General features: G+C 39.5%; 1 protein-coding gene across 2 annotated transcripts; it reads right to left on the reverse strand.

Annotated features, from left to right (window-relative positions):
- Positions 1-1303: 1303 nt before the first annotated feature.
- LOC309597005 (protein-glutamine gamma-glutamyltransferase E-like) lies at positions 1304-18656 on the reverse strand. 2 transcript variants are annotated; one of them, XM_082325834.1, is made up of 13 exons: positions 18599-18656; positions 12108-12275; positions 11558-11800; positions 10873-10991; positions 10257-10385; positions 8600-8777; positions 8300-8435; positions 7282-7385; positions 6560-6805; positions 5500-5805; positions 3567-3724; positions 3223-3356; positions 1304-1471 (listed from the first exon to the last, which is right to left on the reverse strand). In XM_082325834.1, exons 1-13 carry the CDS (start codon positions 18603-18605, stop codon positions 1324-1326), a joined length of 2076 nt encoding a protein of 691 aa, XP_082181960.1. In that variant the 5' UTR covers positions 18606-18656; the 3' UTR covers positions 1304-1323. The 2 variants fall into 2 exon arrangements, with proteins under 2 accessions (XP_082181960.1, XP_082181959.1); XM_082325833.1 differs by lacking the exon at positions 18599-18656 and adding an exon at positions 14179-14266.
- Between the last annotated feature and the right edge of the window lie 3990 nt (positions 18657-22646).

Consider the following 22646-nt stretch of genomic DNA (forward strand, 5'->3'; position numbering starts at 1 on the left):
TTTGTCTATTGTTCAAGTATTGCACTAACATATCATAGAAAAAGAGAGGGTACCACTGTGGGCTAGTTGTACAGCCCCTCTGTAGCTCATCTCATTATATGTCCAGTATGGTCTCGTACTGACATCATGTGACTGGCAGTGGAAAGCTAGGTGGCTGCAAGTGCCCTCCTAAAGCAATTTTGCAGGCTCCAGGGACAAAAGGAGTTCATAGCCAATCTGAGCTTGGGCTGCTCATGTAACAGTGAGGAGTCCCTATGGTAAGTCACAGGTACCCTGTGTGGTGTGGTTGAAGTGGGAGCACAGACCTGGCTCCAGGCACTTGTTAAGATTTTACTGGCTTCCTGGCCCAGCAGTCCAAACTGCAACAGAGGAGTAGCTTGACCTTCCATTCACTTCATCTACACAGATCGTTTTCAGTCAGAGATTGACTCACTGTTGTACAATTATTGGCCAGACACCAAGTCACTCACTGGGCTACACCTAGTTCACTTGTTCCTGGAACCCAGCTTTTAGCCCATACCTATCCTCCCATAAAGGGTTTTAAGTAAGCTTTACTGAACTTGAACTCTGAAAGATGACTTCCTGACACACAATCTGTAGCGAAGAATTCTTAACTCCTCAAGTTAAAATACCCTTAGGCTTAAGATTACCCTCCCTTTGTTTCCCGAAGACGACTTTCAGCAAGTGCAAAATATCAGCATGCAAGAATACCGTGTATGTTGAGCTGGGCAATTATCTCAAAATGTTTGTCAAATGGCTCTCAAATTGGACGCCACCCAAATTCCTTTTGAACATTTCCTATGCCTCATTTAGTCACTGTGATTTACCAAAAAAAGGAAAAATGTCAGGACAGACTTTGCAGCAAAAAAGACAAACCCAAATGACATAAATTGTGTAACTCATCCTGGCTACTTTCTAGAATCACAGTTGCAGTAAGGAGAAACACCGCTTTGAAAGTCCGCTGCATAAGGCTTTGAATGTGTAAAAATGAGTTTATGAATGTTTGTGCAGAGACATCTGGAGCCAGAAAGAATGATTTCCAAAGAAAACCCGACAAAAGTCAAACAAACAGTCTCTGAATAGAAGGTAAGATGCTCTTTTTAATAACATGGACACTCACAACAGTAAATGAAGAATCAACTATTCTTCAGTTTATTTAAAATTACAGTGTAAAATTTTAATGATATGATGTTGGTAACCCCTTATCACAGGAAGTGAGGATTTTGTTTTGCTAATTTTCTCATTGTTTTCTTACAAATACAAGATTTCTTAGGACATTTTGTTCAATTTATACACACACAATATTCGTTGTATATCTTCATGTTAGTCAGTCACATTTACCATCTTAAAGGTCTTGATATCTGCAAATTTATCACAGGAGAAATTAACAAGTAGATGTTTGGGACCCGTCTCAAAAGGGGTGAGTTTAAACTTTGTACTGGATTTCTCACCGGCTTTCAGTGGTGGTATGCTAAAAATAGGAAACAAAGGGGAAAATATAAGCTGAAAATAGGCTTATGCATCATGCCTGAGTTTCTTCACTAACCATCTCCCATCTTAAGTAAGAATTCCTATCAGTTCAGTGTAGAATGGCCATGAAAAGACCATACAGGACTTGGCTAGCTGATATGTATCTAAATAATCAAACCAATGCATTAAGGTCTCTCACAAATACATTATGCAGTGACCCAAATAAGCACACAAAGGAGGACATACTAGTATCATATGAGATAAAGCTGCATGCAGAACAGAAGGTGTAAAACACATCACTGATTAAAAAAGAATGATCTGAGACCATGAAGAATGTTAATACAAACTCCTGAAACAGAATAGATTATAGCACCAAGAAAACCTCAGTGTTTACACAACAGGAAATTCTGAATGGAAGTTAAAATGCTTTAAACCAGTATACTGTAATTCTTGAAAACTCATGTTTATGGTTTTCCCAAACAGCCTTACCCTGTCATATTGTCTTATCTTGCCTGAGGATAAAGTTCTATGTGATAGACAACATGAGGTTGTGAAATTCCCGCAGGAGAGTTTATAAGTTATGGGATAGACCATTCCTAGTTGCTGAAGTGAAAATGACAACGTTAAGCTGCTGTGCATGTTTGTTTGTTTGTGTTTGTCTGTGCGTGTATTCAGTTAAAGAGCATACTCCCATATCCCAGGTATTTTTTAGAAATAACTTGCATTTGTTTCTTGACTCTGTTTATTAATCTCCTAATGTAATTATTTTGTAGAGTTCTGAAAGCAGAGCTTGAAAATCAGTGTGCCTGTAGTTCTTGTTTTGGAACAGTGCTTTTTTTTTTTTTTTTTTTTTTTTTTTTTTTTAATTTTAGTTAAAAAACCAGACCCAACCCATCCCAACCTTTTATTGTAATATTCCCCATTTTTCCTATTCTCTTCCTGCCTGCCTAATGGATTTCAGCTGTGTTCAAGTTCCAGGCCTTAGTAAAGTAAATTCAATCATCTAAGGAGTGGCTGCTGGTCATGGTTTAGTCTGTTCTTTAAAAGCTATCCTCCTTAGTCGTGATTTATCGTGTCTGGAATAGCTAGGCATGGAGCACACTTGGAATTGTGCTTTTCAGAGGTACCACCCTTTGAGATCACAACCTGTGTCTAAACAATCTGTGTTCATTTTTGTTCCCAAAGCTGGGACACTGGTGCATCAGCTTTTTACATGTACGTCTCTCTGTTTGATGTAAACACGAATTGTTTAGAAGGCTGAAAACCCAGATTGGCACCTGCAGTCCATTTCATAAAGTGAAAAAAGAAATCCTGGTTAATATATGCTATAATTTGTGTATAGTATGGACAGAAACAGTCGTGTATCCTGTTGTTGGCCCTATGACCAGAACAAGGAGGTTCAACCTGTCTGGCCTATAGCAGCATAGACAGCCTCAGCAAAGTTTACTGTATGGGTAAGCATGTATTTTTTTGCTGGAACTGTGGGGTCCTGCTAGATAAGCAGGAAAACAAGTTCTGTCCAATTATGACAGCCATTATTTGACCTCCCAAGCTATGGAGCCAAAGCCTAGCTTAGATGAAGAGCTGGTTCAAAGCTGGATGCTTCATTACGAGACGTTACATTGACTGGCCTCCCAGGTTACAGCACGAAGAAAATTCTGTCTCATCCCACAGTTTGGTTCCAAGTCATCCATGCCTACGTTCTTGCTCATGTATCTTTAATAGCAGGAAGGAGGCATTTCTCATACTTACTCTATCTCAAGGATTCCTCTGAGCAGGTCGTTGCCTTCTACCTGCAGCACACAGTCCATCACTTCCGTATCAATAGGATTGGTAAATATCACTTCCACATCCACTTCTTTATTCACTTTTGCTTCACCAAGTACCTGTGCAAAGAAAACACTTGAAAGGGCAGGTTCTCAGTATTCTTTTCTATCTGAGCCTTCTCAATTGTCAGAAGAGGCGATATTATGAGATGCTATGATGGACCATGGCAGAATGTGAGCAGAACATCTCTTTTGGAAAGAAAGTGCTTATAAGAGCTCGTTTTCCCCTTTCTCTGCCACTGCAGTTAGAGCAAAGGGACAGTAATTTACCTGTATGTCGATGGTAGGATTGTCCAGGGTGATGTCTCTTTGCACAAGCACTTGAATCCCACCTTCTACATGACATAAAGCTGTTACCTGGATTGTGTTGTCTGTAGTTAACTGCTGTTGATATTCAGTATACGGTATCTTAATGGGAAATTGTTTCTCTGGAAGAAAAAAAAAAAAAAGAATTAATACACACTTTTATAAGCCCACAGAGTTTCATACCTAATATTAGTATTTTCCTTTTATGCTGTGTCTGGGACTAGGAAGGCCTTCAGCCATCACTGCCAAACTCAATTCATGCAAATCTATCAGTTTGCTATAGAGAATGTGATTTCTTCAATGTTATCCCTCCTCCATTCCTTATTACCATATTGTGTGGCTTGTTTTCTTCCCAATTGCTCTGAAAGCTAAGATAGCTGGAGTTCAAGGAGTTTACCAGTGCCACTCCATTTGTTATGGGACATGCTCTGATAGGCCTCATCAGTCCTATTTACTCATGATATACTGAGACAAGCTGAATGATGTCTTTACATTTCTTTTATCTTTCCTAGCCCTATCTGCTTTTTATTATCATGTGTTTTTACACTAGTTTTCATGCTGTAGTTCAAATCAAGGAATACTGGATTGGAAGGGATCTCCTCTGTCTCTGAATCCAAGCAATTCCATGTTTTTGGCCATTCATATAATAAAACATCAAGTTCAGAAGAACTGTAGAATAGCTATGCTGCGTGCAAACACTGTGAATACTCACAAAGTACTTTCCAGCAGTATACAGCAGATGAAAAACACAAGCAAAGATGACAAGTCACCAATGCAAAGTCCCACAAAAGTAAACAAGAAAATGGGGGCAATGTGAGTTTCCTAGATTCCTCCAGTAGCAACAAATTTGTTAACTACAAATCCTAGCAAACACTGCATACCTGCAGAAGAGGGCAAAAAATGGGGACCATTTAAAGAATGGTCCCCACCATCAGATCTGGGGAAAAACCTCCCTGCTGACTGTAAATTCAGCCACTGGTTTAACACAGCCTGTGTGAGCACAAGACACCAGAAGGTACCTGCGTGACTGTAATGCCAGTAAGCACATAAACTCTGTCTTCACCAAGGGTCCAATTCCTAATGCTTTAGAGGAAGCTGATAGATCCCAACTCCAGAAGTCAAATTACATATTAAAGAAATGAAGTATTATTTCTGCTTCTCACTAGTGACTCGAAGCCTAAGATTAATGCAGTATAGTATCAGTTGTAAATCAATGATCTTTCAGTTCACTTTAGAGATGCTGATGTATCTATTATTCCAAGCTCCTAATGTTAACTTAATTTCATCTTTCCAACAATACTCATATTTAGGTAGAGAATTTCTTCCATAAGGTTATCAAACTCCATCTGAAAAAAAATAATTTTAAAAAAAATCTGAAGTCCTTTACTCCTCAACAGTTCTTCGATACAAACTTTCTTTTCTGTGGAGCTTAGCGGGCTATTTCTATTCCTCACACTTTAATTCCATTCTAATGTGCTAATGGATCAGGTTTCTTGTTTCTGCTGTTAGGCATGGCCTGTTACCTTTCAGTAAGGCCCCTCGTGATTGACCAGAACACATTTAGTTGGAGTTGATTCCTATGCTTTTATGTTGTCCTTATCTTTTTTGTAATGCAAATTTTATTAAATGAAACTTCACGTCTACTCACCATCTTCCTTTCATTCCTGAGATACATTTTCCAAAATGCGAACAGTACTTAAGGAAATGATGGTGTGAAACATGCATTTTTAATATGTTTATAAGTGCAATGTAATGGGTTTTTTTTTCAGCCTTTTCTGCATAGAAATTTAAGATTGCAGTTTCTAAGAGCTTTTTCCCCCAGGTTGACTAGCTTGTAATGCCCATTTACTGATAAAACAATTGTACAATTTTGATTAAAAGTTATTTGAAAAATTACCTTCCTTAGGAGACAGAGTGACAGATATGGAGTCCTTCCAGATCTCATGAACTGGTCTTCTAGTGTACACAGTGCTCCAAGCAGTCATATTTGCATGAACAGTCTTAGCATCAGACTGTAAGTTTGCAAGAACCAGAATTAGATTGAGATCTTTGCCAACTTCTAAAGGACCAGCTACCTTGAACTTCCCTGAGATGTCAGGCTTTTGATCAATTTCCTGTGGTGTCGGTGCTGTAGGATCAAATTTATCCTCAAGTCCCAGCTTCTTACGGGCTTTTTTAAAAATATCTCTCTCTTTTGTAGAGCCTGTCAGAAAGAACCATGAAAATTTATCCTCAACAGTTAACATGCATCTCTTATTTTACATGACTGCTAGAGACAAGCCAGCAGAATGGAGTGTCTGTACTTACAAATGAACAGAGCCTCTGTTTTCCACAACCACACCTAATATTCTGGATCTGCAGTCAGTAACGTCACTGCCCCTCTAATAGCATTTTTTGTAACACAAAATCTTAAGTCCAAAGTTTCTCACTCTTCCCATTTCTATCCCTTTTTATGGTTGTAATATTTAGAAATGTAAATTCAGAAATAATACAGAATAGGCAATATCAAACCCAAAGCTCTGACAAGTTTACATTCTGTTTCACCCTTTGAAAGAGTTGCTTTTCCTGGGACTAAGTGCTGATTTAGCTTAGGTTTCTGTAATAGACCTTTCATCCTGCTGTCATATAACTGGGCTGTAGACTAATTCTCACAAAGCAGAGGCAGTCAGTACACGATAGCAATAGGCAGGTGGAACAGTGAATGCTTTACTCAGAGATATTTGGACTTGCCTTATTTAGATCCCACAAAGCAGGTCCATATCAGAAAGGACAAGGCAGTGTTTTTTACTCTTTACCTTCTCTTCCCTTTTCTGTTAGAACTGAATAAACCAAATATATTTTTTTCCTCCTACTTACAGATGCCCAAAATTGCCCACTAAGAGACTCCTAGCCCACAGTTTATGTATGTTTGGGAATGAAGCAACTATGTAACCAGGAGAACCAGTGTTTTTATTTACCTTCTTCATATTTATAATCATTGGTGACATCTACACGATCGTCTCTACCAACTGCCTTTGTGCTGATGAACTGGCCAATTACGGTAGGCTGAGAGAATATTAATGTTTTTTTTCCAGTTGCAGGGTCATAATTCCAGTACATACAGTCTGCATTCACTTCTGCAAATACAAATGGGCAATCGTAGTCCAGATCTACATCTCCTTCTTTGATGGCGTTCCGTGAGGCAGGACCACACTGATAAATTCCTACGGCATCAAGAAAAAATAATTTAGACCTAATCAACTCTTTGACAGTAAGCAGATTACTAGACAGATATTTATCAATGACTCCTCAATTGCCCAGTGCTGTTGTCCCATTCGTCCACATAGACCCTCATACCAGGCCAATCATCGATGTATTTTGTGTTTATTCTGAAGGTACACTTGATTTATTTTATATTATCCCTTGATTTTCAATAGCTCTGGATACCTACATTAGAAATACAGGAATTGCTGTGAAAGACTGCTCCGAGAAGTCTAGTTTGTTTCTTGGCATCCACAGATGATCTGAGGCTTTTCTGATGTGATAGATAAAGTATTCTCTTCTGCTGCTCTATTTCTGAGCAGGATGAGAAATTACTTTTACAATGGTTTTACTTTTTTTTTTTTTCTTTTTTTCTTCTCCCTGAAAGTGACTGACTTTATAATTTCTCTACATTATTCCTGAAATAAAATCTGTGTACCTCCACTTTCTTCTTGGGGAGTTGCATCCAGAACTTGCCATCCACTATATGAGGGGCCCAAGTCACTGCGGGAAAACCAGCTTTCATTCCAGACATGGAAATTCCTATGTGCAAGAATGAACAAAGCAAACTACTAGTATGTGTTTCCAAATTCCTGTTCACATCATTAATCAGTCATCTTAAAGGTATTAAATGCCTTTGGTTTGCATAGGTTCTAATCTGAGACTGACCACTTCCACTCTGATCCTGACTATATTAACTAAATAGGAGCTGAAAATTGCACAGTGGAACAGACATAAATGTTCAAGGGCAGGAAGCAAATCTGTAAAATTATACATAATGTCTTGAGTCTGGTTTTCTCCAAAAGTTCTAAGCACATGCACTTCCATAGTTTTAGCTGTTTTTGTTATAGCACAATGCTACAATTATACTTATCACTTATATTTAGAATGGGTCCAGAACAAGCAGGGGAATAAACAAGGCAAAAAGGGAGGGACTGCACCTTTTCTTTGCTGAATGTAAGCTTGTTTGAATTGCATTTGATGCTTAACAGTGTCAGTAATTAAATTATTTTCACTGCAAATTATGTCACTGAAAAAAAAAAAAAAAAAAAAAGAAAAAGGCAGGAAAGCTGGTTCCGTTGTACTTTTACAGTTTAACATGAACTGTTTTTGAAGAATAGTTCCAAACTAAGTTAAGTCCCACTGTTCGATATTTCCAGTGTAATATCACAAATTTTCAGTCATCTGTGGCATCATAACTGTAACTTTGCCTGCTCTGGCTTCAATTAGCTGTTGCACCTGATGTCACAATTCTCTTTTTAACTGAGAAAGAGTGAAAACATCAAGATTTGTAGTATTATTTTGTAGTATTTTTTTATTCATCCTCTGTGTGTGTAGTTGTTTTTAAGGCAATTTTTAAGAAGGTAACATAGCATTTGTCGTTAGAATCTATACTCTGCACCTGAAGACTTTATAGGCATTGGTAGGTCCTGCTATAAAATATCATAGAGCCTTACCATATGCTGTCAGCTGCCCTGTTCAAATGATTTCCAGAAGCATCGTAAAACTCATCCACACGCAGATTTCCATCTGCATCGTGGGCAGAGCTGAAGTTTGTAATTGTACGAGTGGGAATCCCCAGACATCTAAGCACTAAAGAGCAAACAGAAAACCATAGTCAGAAAGCAGTATTTCTGGAGTATGAAGTTTCATATAACATACTAATGACTTGAAAGACTTTCACGTAGGAAGTATTATTAGTGCTTCTTTTAACAGAATCTGTGCTGTGTCAGTTATGTGCACGACATAAAACATACCTGTAGTCAATACCGCTGCAAAAACCCAACATTGTCCATATTTAACAGGTTTGAATCCTGATTTCTTCCAGTTTTGCAGGATTTCACTACTTCCAGTCCAGCTGCTTGGACTTTTCCCACCCTCATACTTTCCACTCCAGTTTCCTAGCACCACCCCTTGGTCATCATTGGCGTTGACCTGTAAAAATATTCACTATATTTATGATGAGATAAATTAAGAGTTTACAACAGATGTAGTAGCAGTAGGGGAGTGGGGAGGAGAAAAGCCTTGAATGACATTTTAGTGGACAAAAGTCACTGCTTCATGCAGCTGCCCTTCAGGAAGAAGCCTTATCTTTTCAGGGAAATGAAATACATGTCCTCTCAAGAAATGGAGAGCATTTAATCGCTGTTTCTCCCATCCAAGTACAGTAGCACTAGGCAAAAAGGCAAACACCAGTTTTCAGTGAACCTTCCTGACATGAGGTGGCAACTATTACCACTGTATGATTGAATGGCATCATCAAAGCCTATCGTGCAGCTAAGCTTTCAGAATGTGCCTGGATCATGATGTAGTGAGCTCTCAGCAAATTTACATTAAATTAGGGGAAGTGGCTGACACAACAAATGGGGCACAGTCCCCTTGAAAATCTTGGGTACTGTGTCAATAGAAACCTCATGAAGTTCAGGAAGAAAAGGTGTAGATTTCAGAACTTGGGGTAGAATAATCCCATGCATTGGTACAGGCTGGGAAGCAGCTGCCTGAGTGGCAGTCCATCTGAAAGGGGCCTGGGAGTTACAGCAAATGCCAGATTAAATTTGAGCCAATGGTTCTCTCTCATCATAAAGGGAAAGCCCATGCTAGGCTACACTGGGAAAAGTGTGACGGGGAGACTGAGGGAAGCTGTTAATCCCCCTTAATTATCCCTAGTGAGGCTGTGCCAGGAATCTGTCTCCAGTTTCAGGTCCCTCAGTTCAAGGGGATGTTGAGACACTGAAGAGGACCCAGGAGGGAGGGCTACCAAGATGGTCAGGGGCCCTGGAGCACACAATCTACAAGGAGAAGTTGAGAGCGCTGGGCTAGTTCAGTCTGGTTAAGAAGGGGATAAGGGGAACGTAATAGCAGCTTACAACTACTTGAATGGAACACAAGAAGTTGTCAGAGTCCAACTTTTCTCTGTTCTGGCAGGTTATGTAACAAGAGGGAATAGCAGAAAGTTGTAGTTTGGGAAAATCGTATTTGACATAAGAGAAAAATTCCTCACTAAGAGGGTAGTGCAGCTTTGGACCGGTCAGCCAGAGAGGCCATGAAACCTCCATCCTAGGAGGTTTTCAAGGCAGCCTGACAAATCCATGGCTGAACTGATCTAGTACCACCGTAGTTCCACTTCAAATGGGAGGTTGGACTAAAGACCTCCAAGGGACTGGTCCTTCAACGTGCCACCCCGTGTCTTATACTTTTGGTTTGACTACTGGATATCAAAGCGATAAGTATCAGAAATACCACAGGTGAGACAAATCTAGCAGGCTCAGATCAGATGACTGCCTAGGCGTTTCTTTGGTCCGCATTTCTGGTGCATACAAATAGTGCCCTAAAATTTTCTGAGAGGTGTCTTCATAGTTGCTTTCACTAACTACTTTAAAAGAACAGTTTAGACTTTTTGACCATGTTACTTACCATTGCACTGAGAACGCGGCCCAGATATTTGGGGTCATTTCGGTGAGATACATCTGTGGCAGGATCCTGACGATAGTTTAAGCTTCGATCCAGCATGGAAAGGCAAATATTGAGAATATCTCCTTGAAACTACGTTATAGAAATAAGTTAGTGTTTTGGAAACACAGATTGCTCTACTAAAAATCAGGATAAGTAGAGTCATATAAGTGTTTAATGTTTTTTTAATCACTGAATGAAGTGCTGCAGCTCAGCCAGGAATTACCATACAAAAATGTGGCCTCAACAAACTGTGAAGATTAGAACTCAAAGAGATTTTCAAAACTTGGAATCTGTGGACTTAAGGCCAGGACTTTGCCTCCCAGCATTGCTACAGTACTTGACTAAGGTTTCTGCTGGCTGTACCTCCAAGTCCTAGGTCATATCACTGACTACTCAATTACAAATCCTCATATTAATCAGTATAACGGGGCTTGGTATGAGTTCTGATTTCAATACCAGATGCCTGCTCTTCAGAGGTGTATGACTGCGATGAACTGGAAAAAGCAAACAAGCCCTGGTCACCCAGTTCATGTCAAAACCAGAGCACGAAACACTGGTGTTTCAGTGCTGCATTTACCTGGCCAAAGTTCCATCCAAAGCTGTTGATACGATTTTTATTGCCTGCAAAAATGATGCCAAACTCTTCTAGCACATATTCCTCACACTCAGCCTTGTTAGGCATGAACACATCATCACCTGAAAAGCCAAAACAGAGATATGTACAACCACAGCAGGGAAAATAAAACAAAACCTCAGGAGCCTTGGTCTCCATCAATAAGAACGCTTGCAGATATCCACCCTTTGCTGTTCTTGCTGTTATAAACAGATAGTGAAACTCAGGATTTCCTATAATTAGAGAAAGGGGTGGGGAATGTCTGAGTGAAGACAGAAGTATGATGCTGTCAAATCTGGGAGAAGATGGCAGCTGGTAGATATGACTCTTTTCTTGGTTCTACAGAGACCAGACGCACTCTTCTAAACTTGTGCAGGAATAGGGAAGCTCTGACAAAAGCACAACTTGATCTGCTTAAGCAGAACTTAACGTTTTAGGGCAAGGAGCAATCCAGTAAGTACATGATACAGAGCTGATTTTATGTACCAGAAGGTCCTAAGTAACTGTTAAACCCTTTTCTTTTCTCACTGATACATTATGTGGTGAATGTTCAGCCCCCGTAATAAAGTAGATTAAATGGAGAAGCTGCAAATATTAATGAAGCTACAAGCAACTTAGTTCTTTCAGGGGAAATTTGACATGTTCGTACCTGAAGACCAAGGGTTAAAGAGCAAAACAAAAGTGCCAAGGCTTGCTGGAGAGGAGCTGCCACTTGAAGTACTTTGAACACTCAGCTTGTAACGTCCAATGACAGCATTAGGTGGGCTGGAAATGGAGATGCTCACAGAGTTGGAACTGGTAGACTGTAGAACTGCACTCCAGCTCTCCTTGCTCACTGTGCTGGAGATACCAAATGTGGCCTGGGTCTTAGCCAGCTTTGAGGGTTTTGGACCTTTTAAAGAAAATAAACAACATTTTTTCCCCCCAGCTTTCTGAAATAGAGATTTAGTCGTCAACAAACTCAGCAGGGACGTAACCCTCCCCTCAGATGAATTTGTGCCATATGTTGGAAACTGAAGGAAGCTATCACTGCTAGCTGAGATGGGAGTAATACGACAAACACCTCAAATGGTTCCATGGCTATGTGAACCAACATGTTGGCTCCGAGGTATTATCTTGCTGCCCTATAGTGCATATCAGGCCAAAAGAACGTCACAAGGCAGCATTACTCTTTCTGTGAAAGAAGTTGGGAGCCATACCTGTTTCTGCGATGAATGTTAAGTTTTCCTCAGGCTGTTCTGTTCCATTGAAGGTGACAATGAAGGCCTGTCCTCTCCTCACAATCAACTCTTTGCTAGAAAATTTACTTGTGTGGTGATCTCTTGCATTTTCTTTCAGGTGCCAGTTGGTACTTGGCTGCATTGCAGCTGTGAAAAAGTGAGAAGAGCAAGAAAACTTGAGGGTACATCCAAGGAGGAAGGAGCACAGACACACTCTCAAGAATTGCGTGTTACTTTCTACAGGTAACTAGTACCCATGTGAGGTTTCCACAAAAAACAGAAATAATTTGTTTGGAGCATTTTATTGTTTCTTTTTGTTTTGTTTTGTTTTTCTTTTTGAGAGAGAGAGAGAGACTGCACCTTGCATGGACTGTTAGAGATTATGTGCATAATTAAATATAGAAGGAATAGTATATCTGGTACTAAAGAGAAATCAGAAAGGCATCTAAGAGGAGAGAACCCTGAGAGAACTGAATACTTGTGAGTTACTCGGATAAAGAATCTGGCTGAACTCAACTAATTCTTTCAAGGTGTCATCCATTCCAAGACATAGCCTTGTACTAACAGAGGCACAGCCTTGCTGCCTCTGAATAAGAAATAAAGAAACCTGATTGAGCTGAGAAACACTTCTGCATTTTAAACCATGACGTGTGATCTCTAGCCCCATTTATATGTCACGTACCTCTGATACAACTGACAGCTGCTATCTGTTGGAAGCACCTAACAAGAATATGTTGATGGACACTGGGCTGTCATTTGGCAGTGGGAGAGATGGCAGAATTGGAGAGAGAACACTACTAAAATAATGTATGTGAAATAATAAGTTGCAGAAAACTCTTGCATGGGAACTATGGCTTCAATCAGAGGCCAAAGAATAAGCATCTGAGATAGGTTTGGCTCTGACATCATCAGAGCCTATGGAGGGTTCTCTAGGAGAAGACAGCTCAATGGTTTAAAGGAAATGCAGAAGTACAGAAGAAAAAGAGAGTTTTTTTTTTTTTCCTAAGGGCATTGTGTGTTTCTTAAAAATACTTGTATTATTCTCCATCCCTCCCTCTCCCCTCGCAAAGAGGGAGAATAGGAAAGAGTAGGTGTCGTCCTTAGTAGTGGAACACAGCTACCCTGTGCCATTACTGAGTAAAAAATCATTATCCCATGTTCAACCAGATTTATTAGTGTAAAGATTTTTTTACAGCATGATCTTACGTTTATCAAGTTTAGGTAAGCCTTGAAATAACTACATTAGTAGTCTTAGCAATGTAGTCACAGTTCAAATGGGGGGACCATGGTTTTTTACAGTATCGAGGCGAGCAGCACGTACTTTGATTTTCCAGGAATGTACCTACTCTAAAAAAAAAAAATCTTCAGAAACTTAACAATGAAGTACATCTGAAGCACAAGCTGAGGGGTGGGGAAGATTTGTCTTTAGAAAGGCGGGAATTATTTGGCAACGTTGGAAAAGCAACACGGGACCATTTATAATAACTATTAAACTGGTCAATTTCCATATGTATAAATATAAGCATGTAAGCAAAAAAAACCCCACTGCAACAAACAAATCACCAAATAAAAAAAAATCCCTAAATCTTTGTATCCTCTCTGCCTTAACTTCAGATTTCAGCCGTCTCTGCTCATTGTAGCCTCCCTCTGCCTTTGCAATGATACCTTCTTCAAATTCTGCTTGGCTTCTTCCATGTCAGATATGTCAGCCTCTCATTTGCACTTGTCTGACAACTTCAGATAGCTGCAGTCTTTCCCTTCCTTTCTATTTGCAAAATACAACATTTTTACATCAGATGATATACCTGTTCTCCCAAATCTCATTCTGATTAGCTTGCTTTTTCCAGGCACACAATAAGTGAAAAAATGCAATTCCTGTGCAAGTCCTCCTAACTCTTGATGGAAGAATTCTCTCTTCCCTTTTTTTCTTGGATCAAAACTCCTTAGAGAAGTAGTGATCTTTCAGTGTCAGTTACAGAACTGAATATGAGGTATGGATGTAAGAAATTAACAAAGAGAGCACCACAGTAGGGGCTTCCCCCTTGCTCACCTTGGCCCATATGTGATCAATACGTCCTGTATAAGCAGCTTCTGGAGCTTTCCTCTGAATGGCCTCCTCTGCTTCTGTTGACTCAAGGTATGGCTGGTGCCTTTCACTTCTTTAAAAGTCTAGGTGTAAAGTTGCCTGTTTGCAGTATTTCCTGTGGGGTGGAGCTTGAATAGCCTTCTTTGTTCCCCAGCCTTTATCTGGCCAGCGGGGCTTGAGGATTCATTTTTCATTCATTTTTCACTCTCAGTCCCCACATCCTGATCTCATTTCCTTGCAACTTAACATCTGAAGCTTGGACAATATTTATCCCTAACAGTCTGGCCACTTGTTAAGAGTTTTTTAATGTATTTAAATTTATAAGAATTTCAGCATTTAGTTGCTTTTCTTTCTGTTATAATGATAAAATTATAGGAATAGCTTAAGTCCTTCTTGCACCACATTGTTTTTAATTTTGAATACTTCGTGAGCAATGTTTACAGTGACTTTTTCTTTAAATTAATTCACTGAATCCATTGTTTTCCTGGAGCTGTTTTTTTGTCGTGTCGTCGTGTGTGTCCCGTCCCCCCCCCCCCCCCCCCCGCCCCCACTACAATGTAGTAATTGCAAAACGATGAGCAAGCTATTGCCTCTGCCCCAAATTTAATCAGGCCAAATTTAAAGAACGAATTTTTAATTTATCACATAATTACTGTTTAACAATGTGAAATAGACAAGCACTCCATGTCATAATTGCATGATGAATGGTACATACCTGACCTTTGGATTAAAGATTATGGGCAAACTTGAGAATGAGGATTGAATTAATAAGAAATCTTAACACTAGTCAGAATAGTAGTCAAGCAAAATGTATCTGACCCAGGCAGCTTCCTGTAAGTCAAGTAGTATTTGCAGAGCTTGTATGGTGGCTGTAAATGTAAGGATTGCACAGGTAGGTGCTTGAAACTCTGGTGGATAGCAAGAGAAGATTCTTTTAGACCTCAGAAAATGAAAACTCTAAGCCATCTTAGTATTTTTTTTCATGTACCCAGAATAAGCTGTATCAGGATCATCTTTTGCAAACTGGTTCAGTCATATAACTCAGGACATCCTTTTCCAGTGATACCCAGATTTGTTCCCTCACTCCAGTAACTGTGTTAAAGAAATGAATATATAGGAGGAAGAGTTCAGCACTGAACAGTGAAGGACATATTTTGTAATAGACTAATTCCTCTCAGTATTACTTTCTTTCCTTCTTTGCATTGTCGTTCTCTTCCCCACCAACTCTGTATGAATCTGCAGTGACACTTGAATTCTATTACATGTCACCCGTTATTAATTGTACCTTTGTTTCAGGATGGGAAATCAATTCCTAGAATAGCCTATCTGCTCCTTTATTCTTTCTGAGCACAGCTCTTCCTGACATACCCCTAAAGCACCATGCTACAACCATACGGCCACGACTCACTGGCGACCACCTCAGTATCCTGAGAACTTTGGGCTATTCTGTCTCCCCTCACATTCCCTCGTTGGATAGTTAAGCAAGAAATTTCATCAGGAAACCCCACTCCTGCTATCCTAGCCACAGGAAGTCAAGTGGTTTTCTACAATTGTACTGTATTTGTGAACCACGCTAGGAAGAAATCTGGGCCCCTGGAACAGTGGTATGGACTCACTCGTATCAGCACTCTTCAGGACTAGAACCCCCTGATGTAGATTGGTCATGTCCATATGGAAGAGCATTTGGCTGAGATCTCTTCTGGGCCCTATATGTTGTCCAAGACATACTTCTTATTTTCTGTCTTCCTCTTCCATTCACAATGCCGCAAATAGCAGGGACATTTTGAATGGAAGCCTGCAGCCTGCTGCAGCCTGAAGCCTTCATGAAGTTCCTGATTGTTCCTGAAGTTCTCCAATAGCCAGACTTTGAAGGCAGCTGAACTTGGCACAGTCAGCTCCCATATTGTCTGTGTAAAGTAGGCTACCTTGTTAGCTGTGCTCAGATCTTCTCTTGGGATCTTGGCTCATTCCAGATGAGATGGCTCGTTCCAGAAAGTAGACTGACAGTGGCATAGTAGTGACATGTACTAATATGTGAACTTCAAAAACTACCATGGGACCAGCACACAGGAATAAGCCAAACTGACAGCGCACAGACTGGGATGAACCTATGCTAGGCTCCCCGGACAGCTCCCACATAGTCACACACAACCTGTTATTTGTAGCCTATGATATTTAAATGTATTTCCCTGCCTCTCCCACTTATGCATACATCTGTTCCATTGGAATGGAGTAAAGACATTATTTGGAAGTTTTAACTTCCAGCTATTGCTGCACACTCATCAGCAAAGAATACCTCTTTGCAAGCTCCCATCGCTATGTCACTCTGCTCATTTCTTCGAAGAATCCAACATGTTGTTCCATTCTGTGGGCAAGCACTCTTAACTCTAATACACAAACAAGATGCTTGCAGGTGTGACTCACACCTAGGTTATAATGACACTGAAGCTTAAAAGTGACAGACAGAAGCTGAGATAATTGAGTGTGAGACTGTGAAACAAATTGCTGAATCCTTAGTAGCAGTAATGTGCTGCACACTATCAAAACCCTTAAAAAAAATCACGCTATCAAATTTATAGGATCTTTTTAGGTGGTTTTGCCTTTTCTTTATGCACCACCTTCTGCATTCTGTTGAAGTAGATCAATCAGAGATTGGTCCACAGATGCATAAAAACTTTCTGGGAAAAAAGTGTGTGTATTTGCAGGATGTGTGTGTTGGGGGGCTGGGAGGAGGGTGGGGGTGAGAGAGAAAGAGGGAGTGAAAACAGCTATGCGCACACATGCCTGCATGCAGACCCTCACAGTTTTTTACATTAAAATTGCGCGTGACACTGTGAGGAGCATCCCTGAGCAGTTTTGACATCTCCAACTGAACTTGGGCTTGGCTATTTCTTGGACCCTGGGTATTTCACAAGCAAGTGCTGATCATGATCAGCAAACACCAGTCTGTTCATTAAATGCTGCTATTGCTTCTTGCATTTCATGCAATGAGAAACTTGTGGTTAAGAAAGATAGACTGGTGTATGACACTTAAAGAGGAAGTTTTTAGGGATCAGCTTGCTAAAATGTCTTGGCTAAGTTATTGACAAATCATTGCTTAAGAGGAAGTGTTACAATGCAGAAACAATTGGTTTGTGGTTTCCCCCCCCGCCCATTGCTGTAGATGAAGGTTTTTACTGTCCACTTTACCGTATAGTTCTTTTGTTAAAAAGGAGGATATTTCTACTCAGTCCAATCTTTCAGCTTGACCTATCAAATAGTGTTTTGCCATTTATTTAAGCTCTGCTCAGTGGAGAAGATTTATGAGGTAATCAGTAGCCTTATGCCCATTGTATGCACCTGATTCCCTCCCAGCCTATGTTCTGCTCTTAAACAGGTAAACATTTAGATGATATTACACTTAGCAGATGCATAGAGACAGTCATTAACTAAGCGCCATCAAGCCAGGCAAACTGCAGATGCTGTTGAGGAATGCTAGCACAAGTAGATCAGGTCAATAACATGAATTATTTCAAATAACAGTATATGGACGAACACTCGTGTCCTAACTGTTTGTGCAATCAGTTCTCCTAAAACTGTGAGAATGGGGTAACTGTGCCTCTTTTAACCTCCATGAAGGGAAAACAATGCCTGTCATTTCTGTCCTCAAGCCTCTTCTCTTTGGATGGTTGTTTTTTATTAATTTCCTGAGCTTTTCAAGCCTATGTCACATAAAGCCAGCACAGCATGAGCTCTATGCGTAGAAGAGGTAAAATGGCGTCATCTGTGGTCGCGCCTCATTATACATTTTTACAGAGGTCCCAGCAAGTCAGGCCTAAGTGAGAACATCGACAACCTTGCTAAAGTGTTTTGATTTAATATCTTTCCTTCTGAGACCTCACTGCTGGACATCTGCTTGCTTTGTCTGTATTTTAAAGTGCCTTTGCCTTTCACGCGAATTTTAACAAATAATTAAAATGGCATTGCAGTTTGCTGACTCTGAATCTACAGGAAAGAATCTATCCCGTAGTCTATTCTTGGCACAAATATTCCCATTAACACAAGATTCATTCATACCTGAACTACTCTCTGATTCATTAAGTTTCATGCTAAAAGATAGTTTGCAGTTTGCCATAACTTCTTCTGCTCTATTTGCGGTTTCATAATATTTAACTCCAGTACGGTAATGGATGGATTATCTTCTTTCCCTTGTTTGTGTCTTTTGGAAAATTCAGGAAAGAAAAATGCTGAAACAACCTATTCATAATCTCAAAATGTAGTGTACTGTAACAATTCAGAGGCCTTTACAAAACATAACCCCACAGAGAAAGCTAACATATGGAACAGTTGCCTTTTCCTTATGCACAAAGAGACTTTTTTTTTTTTTTTTTTTTTTTTAACTTACCAGCCATGCTTCCTTGCTCCTCTGTGCCTTGGACTTTGTATTTCTGTGAGCAACTGTAGGCCTATATGATAAGACTTCAAGCTCTGGTTGTGTGGCAGCATTTATAGCGAAAACTTTAAGCCTCTCCTTATGTTCAGACCAATTATAATTCACATTAGGTGGGTGAGGCAGGTAAGTCATACCAGTGGGCATGTGAACTTCCTAGTGACCATATATTAGCTCATGGGTTTTAACACACTGCAGTTATGCAATTCAGGCTATTTATCCAGAAGGTTGACTGAGATGCTTAGAAAAGTAGAGCATTTAATTGCATACCTGGAACCCAGAATTTCACATACAATGATGCGTCACTCGGGAAGGGATATTTTTTGAGTCAGTATGAATTAATGTCTTTTCCCAGTGTGATCCATAGATGAGTATTCATGCAATAAAAGTATATATTCATAATAAAATTCATAGGGTTCCCTCCCTATGAGTGTACTCATAAGTCTGCAAAAAACCCCAAAACTTTTCATTTACCTCAGCAGTCCTTTTTTGGGGCTCACCACAGTAATGCCTTTGTGTCAGCCCCTCCTTAGAGTCTCTGTGAATTATACTAATGGTATTAATGCTGTAAATGTAATGTAAGCTACTATTAACTTGACAAACCACTGAATGCTGAATAGGTCTGAGGAGTGGATCTCAAGTGGTAACTCTCTCTGCACAAAGAGAAACTTCTTCCTCATAAACTAAAATGCTCATGTTGTAGCAGGTACAAATTACGACTATAATTTGTGCTTCTATGGTGGTTACTCACCTTGTTTCTGACTATAAAGACACAACAGTAAATGTTAAAATACTGTGATCTGCACATATAGGACATTTTATAGATACAAAGAAAATGAATTTGTTAGCATGGTCTCACAATATTTCTTTTTTTCAGGCTAATTTTTCATTTTTCATAACAGCCTTCTAGAAATTTGATCATGGCTCTCTCTCTCCACCCCCTTATGCAGGAATTTCCATTTCATTACATTTACACAGATTTTAATAAGGTATTTTATCTCATTTTATTATTACTTCATCTCACTTATCTACAATGAGGAGAAGAGACTGAAGCAATCTCAGGAATGTTAGTGCTTGCCTTGAAGAATTCAAAGGGCAGAAATTTCATAAGATCAGAAATGGGCAAGCACAATATCTGTGTATAAAATGGGGCAAGAGGCATGAGAAAGATCTGAGAAATTATAGCTGACATCAACTAGCTTGATGTCAACTCCTGGAAAATACTGAAATACATAAACTTGTTAGCATCTAGAAGATGATTTACAGCTAGCATGGAGTTGCCAAGAAGTCAGTCAAGCCCATCTAATTTTTTTTCCTTGACAGATCAATACACCAGAGGAGAAGTAAGAAGCAGCAGCTATCATACATACTGACTTTGATTTGCAACAAGATCCCACATGGTATTTTCATAAGCACACTTTGGAAGCACTGATTACACAAGATTTCTATTAGTTAACTGCATAAGTTATTGTAAAAAAATGAATGCTGCATTGTTTCAATGGATCACTGTCAGACTGGAAAGGCATAGTGACTGAAGCGCCATTAACAGCTGCCTTAGAGCTTTGACGTTTGTTAAATATGCTTTCTGTTGTTAGTGAGACTTCAGCTGAAGTACTATGTTAGCCCTGGGCTAGCCTCAGCTGGATAATGTCAAGAGTACAGAGAATGGAGAGCTTAAAAAAATTAGAAGGATCAAATTGGATCTATCTAAACCAGAGGCAACTGCAGAGATATGATGATGATTTTTGAAAAAGTTGAAAAGTGGTTGTAGAAGGAGGACGCTAGTTGAGGAGTCATGGCCTTAAAAACTTTAGTCTTTGACAAAAGACACTGAAGTGAAGCATAAAATAATAATGTTGGCAGTGAAGAAAAGTAGTCAGCTAGACCCTCTAGGTAGGTTGTAAAAATGTTAATCATTTTTTCCATGGAGATTAAGAATGGACTGAATGCACATTTGTCAAGGATAATATATATGTGTGTAGTTGAGCTGTCCTGGGAGAATTATTTTGATGTCAAAGCTGTGACACTGACACTTTTTCCCCCTGTTGCGTACTCTTGGTACTTAACACTGAACTGTATGATGTAGAGAGGGCCTTAGCAGGGAAGCTAAGTATTCTGCGTCCAGTGTTGATTCAGTCTCATTTGCCTTGCTATTGCTTTATTGCCGTGACTGACTGACCGACCCACAGCGAATAAATTTCGCATTGTGTCCTATGGTGTAAGGTTACCAAGTTCCTGACTAATATGACACAGAAGCCTGCAGACTTCTTGCATGTCATGTTCATCTTAAGAACTGCTCATTTCAAAGTAGTAATAGAATGTTTCTCATAGAAATAGAGGAATGTTAGCACTGTATCTGTCCAGTATTGCATCAGTTGAGATTCCTGTTTCTGCTAGTATAAGCCAGTTCACAAGAATCACCAGGAAGCCCCACAGCAGTCTTTCTCGAATATCTTGTGAAGGGAAAATCTGTCCTACCTTCAGTCACTTGAGTACTTGTTCCCTGAAAGAAGGAATTTGCATAAGTGACCTGAAAATAACCACATCTTTTTCTCGTGCAGAGAAAAGCTGCTTCCTTTTTAGAATCCATTAAAGTTCATTGGTTTTTTTGTACCTTAGAGCAATGAGTTGCACATGCTAATTATAAGTTGTGTAAATAATGTTCTAAACATTTCCTTTCTTCATTAAGATCCACTAGTTCTTACATTGTTGGGGTTGAAAGGTACCCCTTTGAAGTGAAGTTTTTGCTTCACTTTTGAAGCTTTGCTTCGCTTTATTGTTCAGTGCTTTGTATTCCTCTGTAATATCATGTCTTACGATATGATATTATAATCCTCCAATTACATCATTTCAGACTTTCCAGTTTCTTTTCATGTTGATATCTTAGTTTGATTATGTCACGTATTTCTGAAACTCGTTCAATTTCTTCTGTATGCTTTTTGAAGCATAAAGGAAAAAGAATTGAGCATGATGCAGCGGGGAGAATACACTGTCAATAAAATGGTGACAATGATTTTTAGTATTTCCTGATCTATTTTTTATTAATGCAATTTTTGTTTGTTTATTTGTTAGTTAAGCGTTTGCTCAGCTCAGCCCACAAGACTGTATTTGTTCATCCTATACAAAGGAATGGTGTCATAATGAGATATAAAATAACAAGATCCTGGACAAGATGTTTAGCTGTGTATATGGATAAAAATGGGCATATTGGAAATCTTGCGAAGAGAGGCTGTACAACAATCTGATAGGTGGAATCCATAATAAGAAAGGATAGGATTGGAGTGTATGAAATGAACTTGCAAGGGACTTGTAAATAGCAGCCCAGTGAGCTGATAACAAGGAAAATGCTGCAGTAGATGGAAAGGCAAGCAGAATCAATTGTTTGAGATGGAACAGAATATTGTTATTACAGCAAAGCCGAACAAGTGTGAAAGGAGCAGAATTAAGGAGATCAGGAATGGGGATGGAGCACAGCAGGAAGTAGAGAGGAAGATGAAAAATTCATGCATTTGAGACAAAAGAGAAATAGAGAAATAAGGATGGAAAGTTAGGCAGGAGTACAGCTAAGGGGAAAAGGAAAACCACATGTTCTGATATTTTTTTCATGGAAGAAATATTCCCCTACAAGAGGAAAAAAGATCACAGAAATGAAGGAAACTAGGGGTGGGTCAAAGATGGAGAAAAACCAAACCAGAATGATGGTTTGGTATTCATTAAAGTGCAACAGTAGATCTGAGGAAGAGGAGAATGAAGGAGGAAATATCATCAGGAGGAGATATTGGGTCAATCTCTAGCCTGGGGATGGTTGGCAGGGTTATGAATATGAGAGAGAGAGAAAAGATCTGGGACAAAGGAAATGGAAGCTTTAAGAGAGTCAAAGAAGGTTTTCTCCCCAGTCACTGGCATAGCATAGTCACTGGCATAGGTTAATCCTAAACTAAATCAAGCAAGAAAAGTGAGGAGATGGTGAGTAAAAAAGTACACCATCAGCATATATATAAAT

Source organism: Platalea leucorodia, assembly GCF_965183815.1.
Source record: "Platalea leucorodia genome assembly, chromosome: 13".
Lineage (NCBI taxonomy): Eukaryota > Metazoa > Chordata > Aves > Pelecaniformes > Threskiornithidae > Platalea > Platalea leucorodia.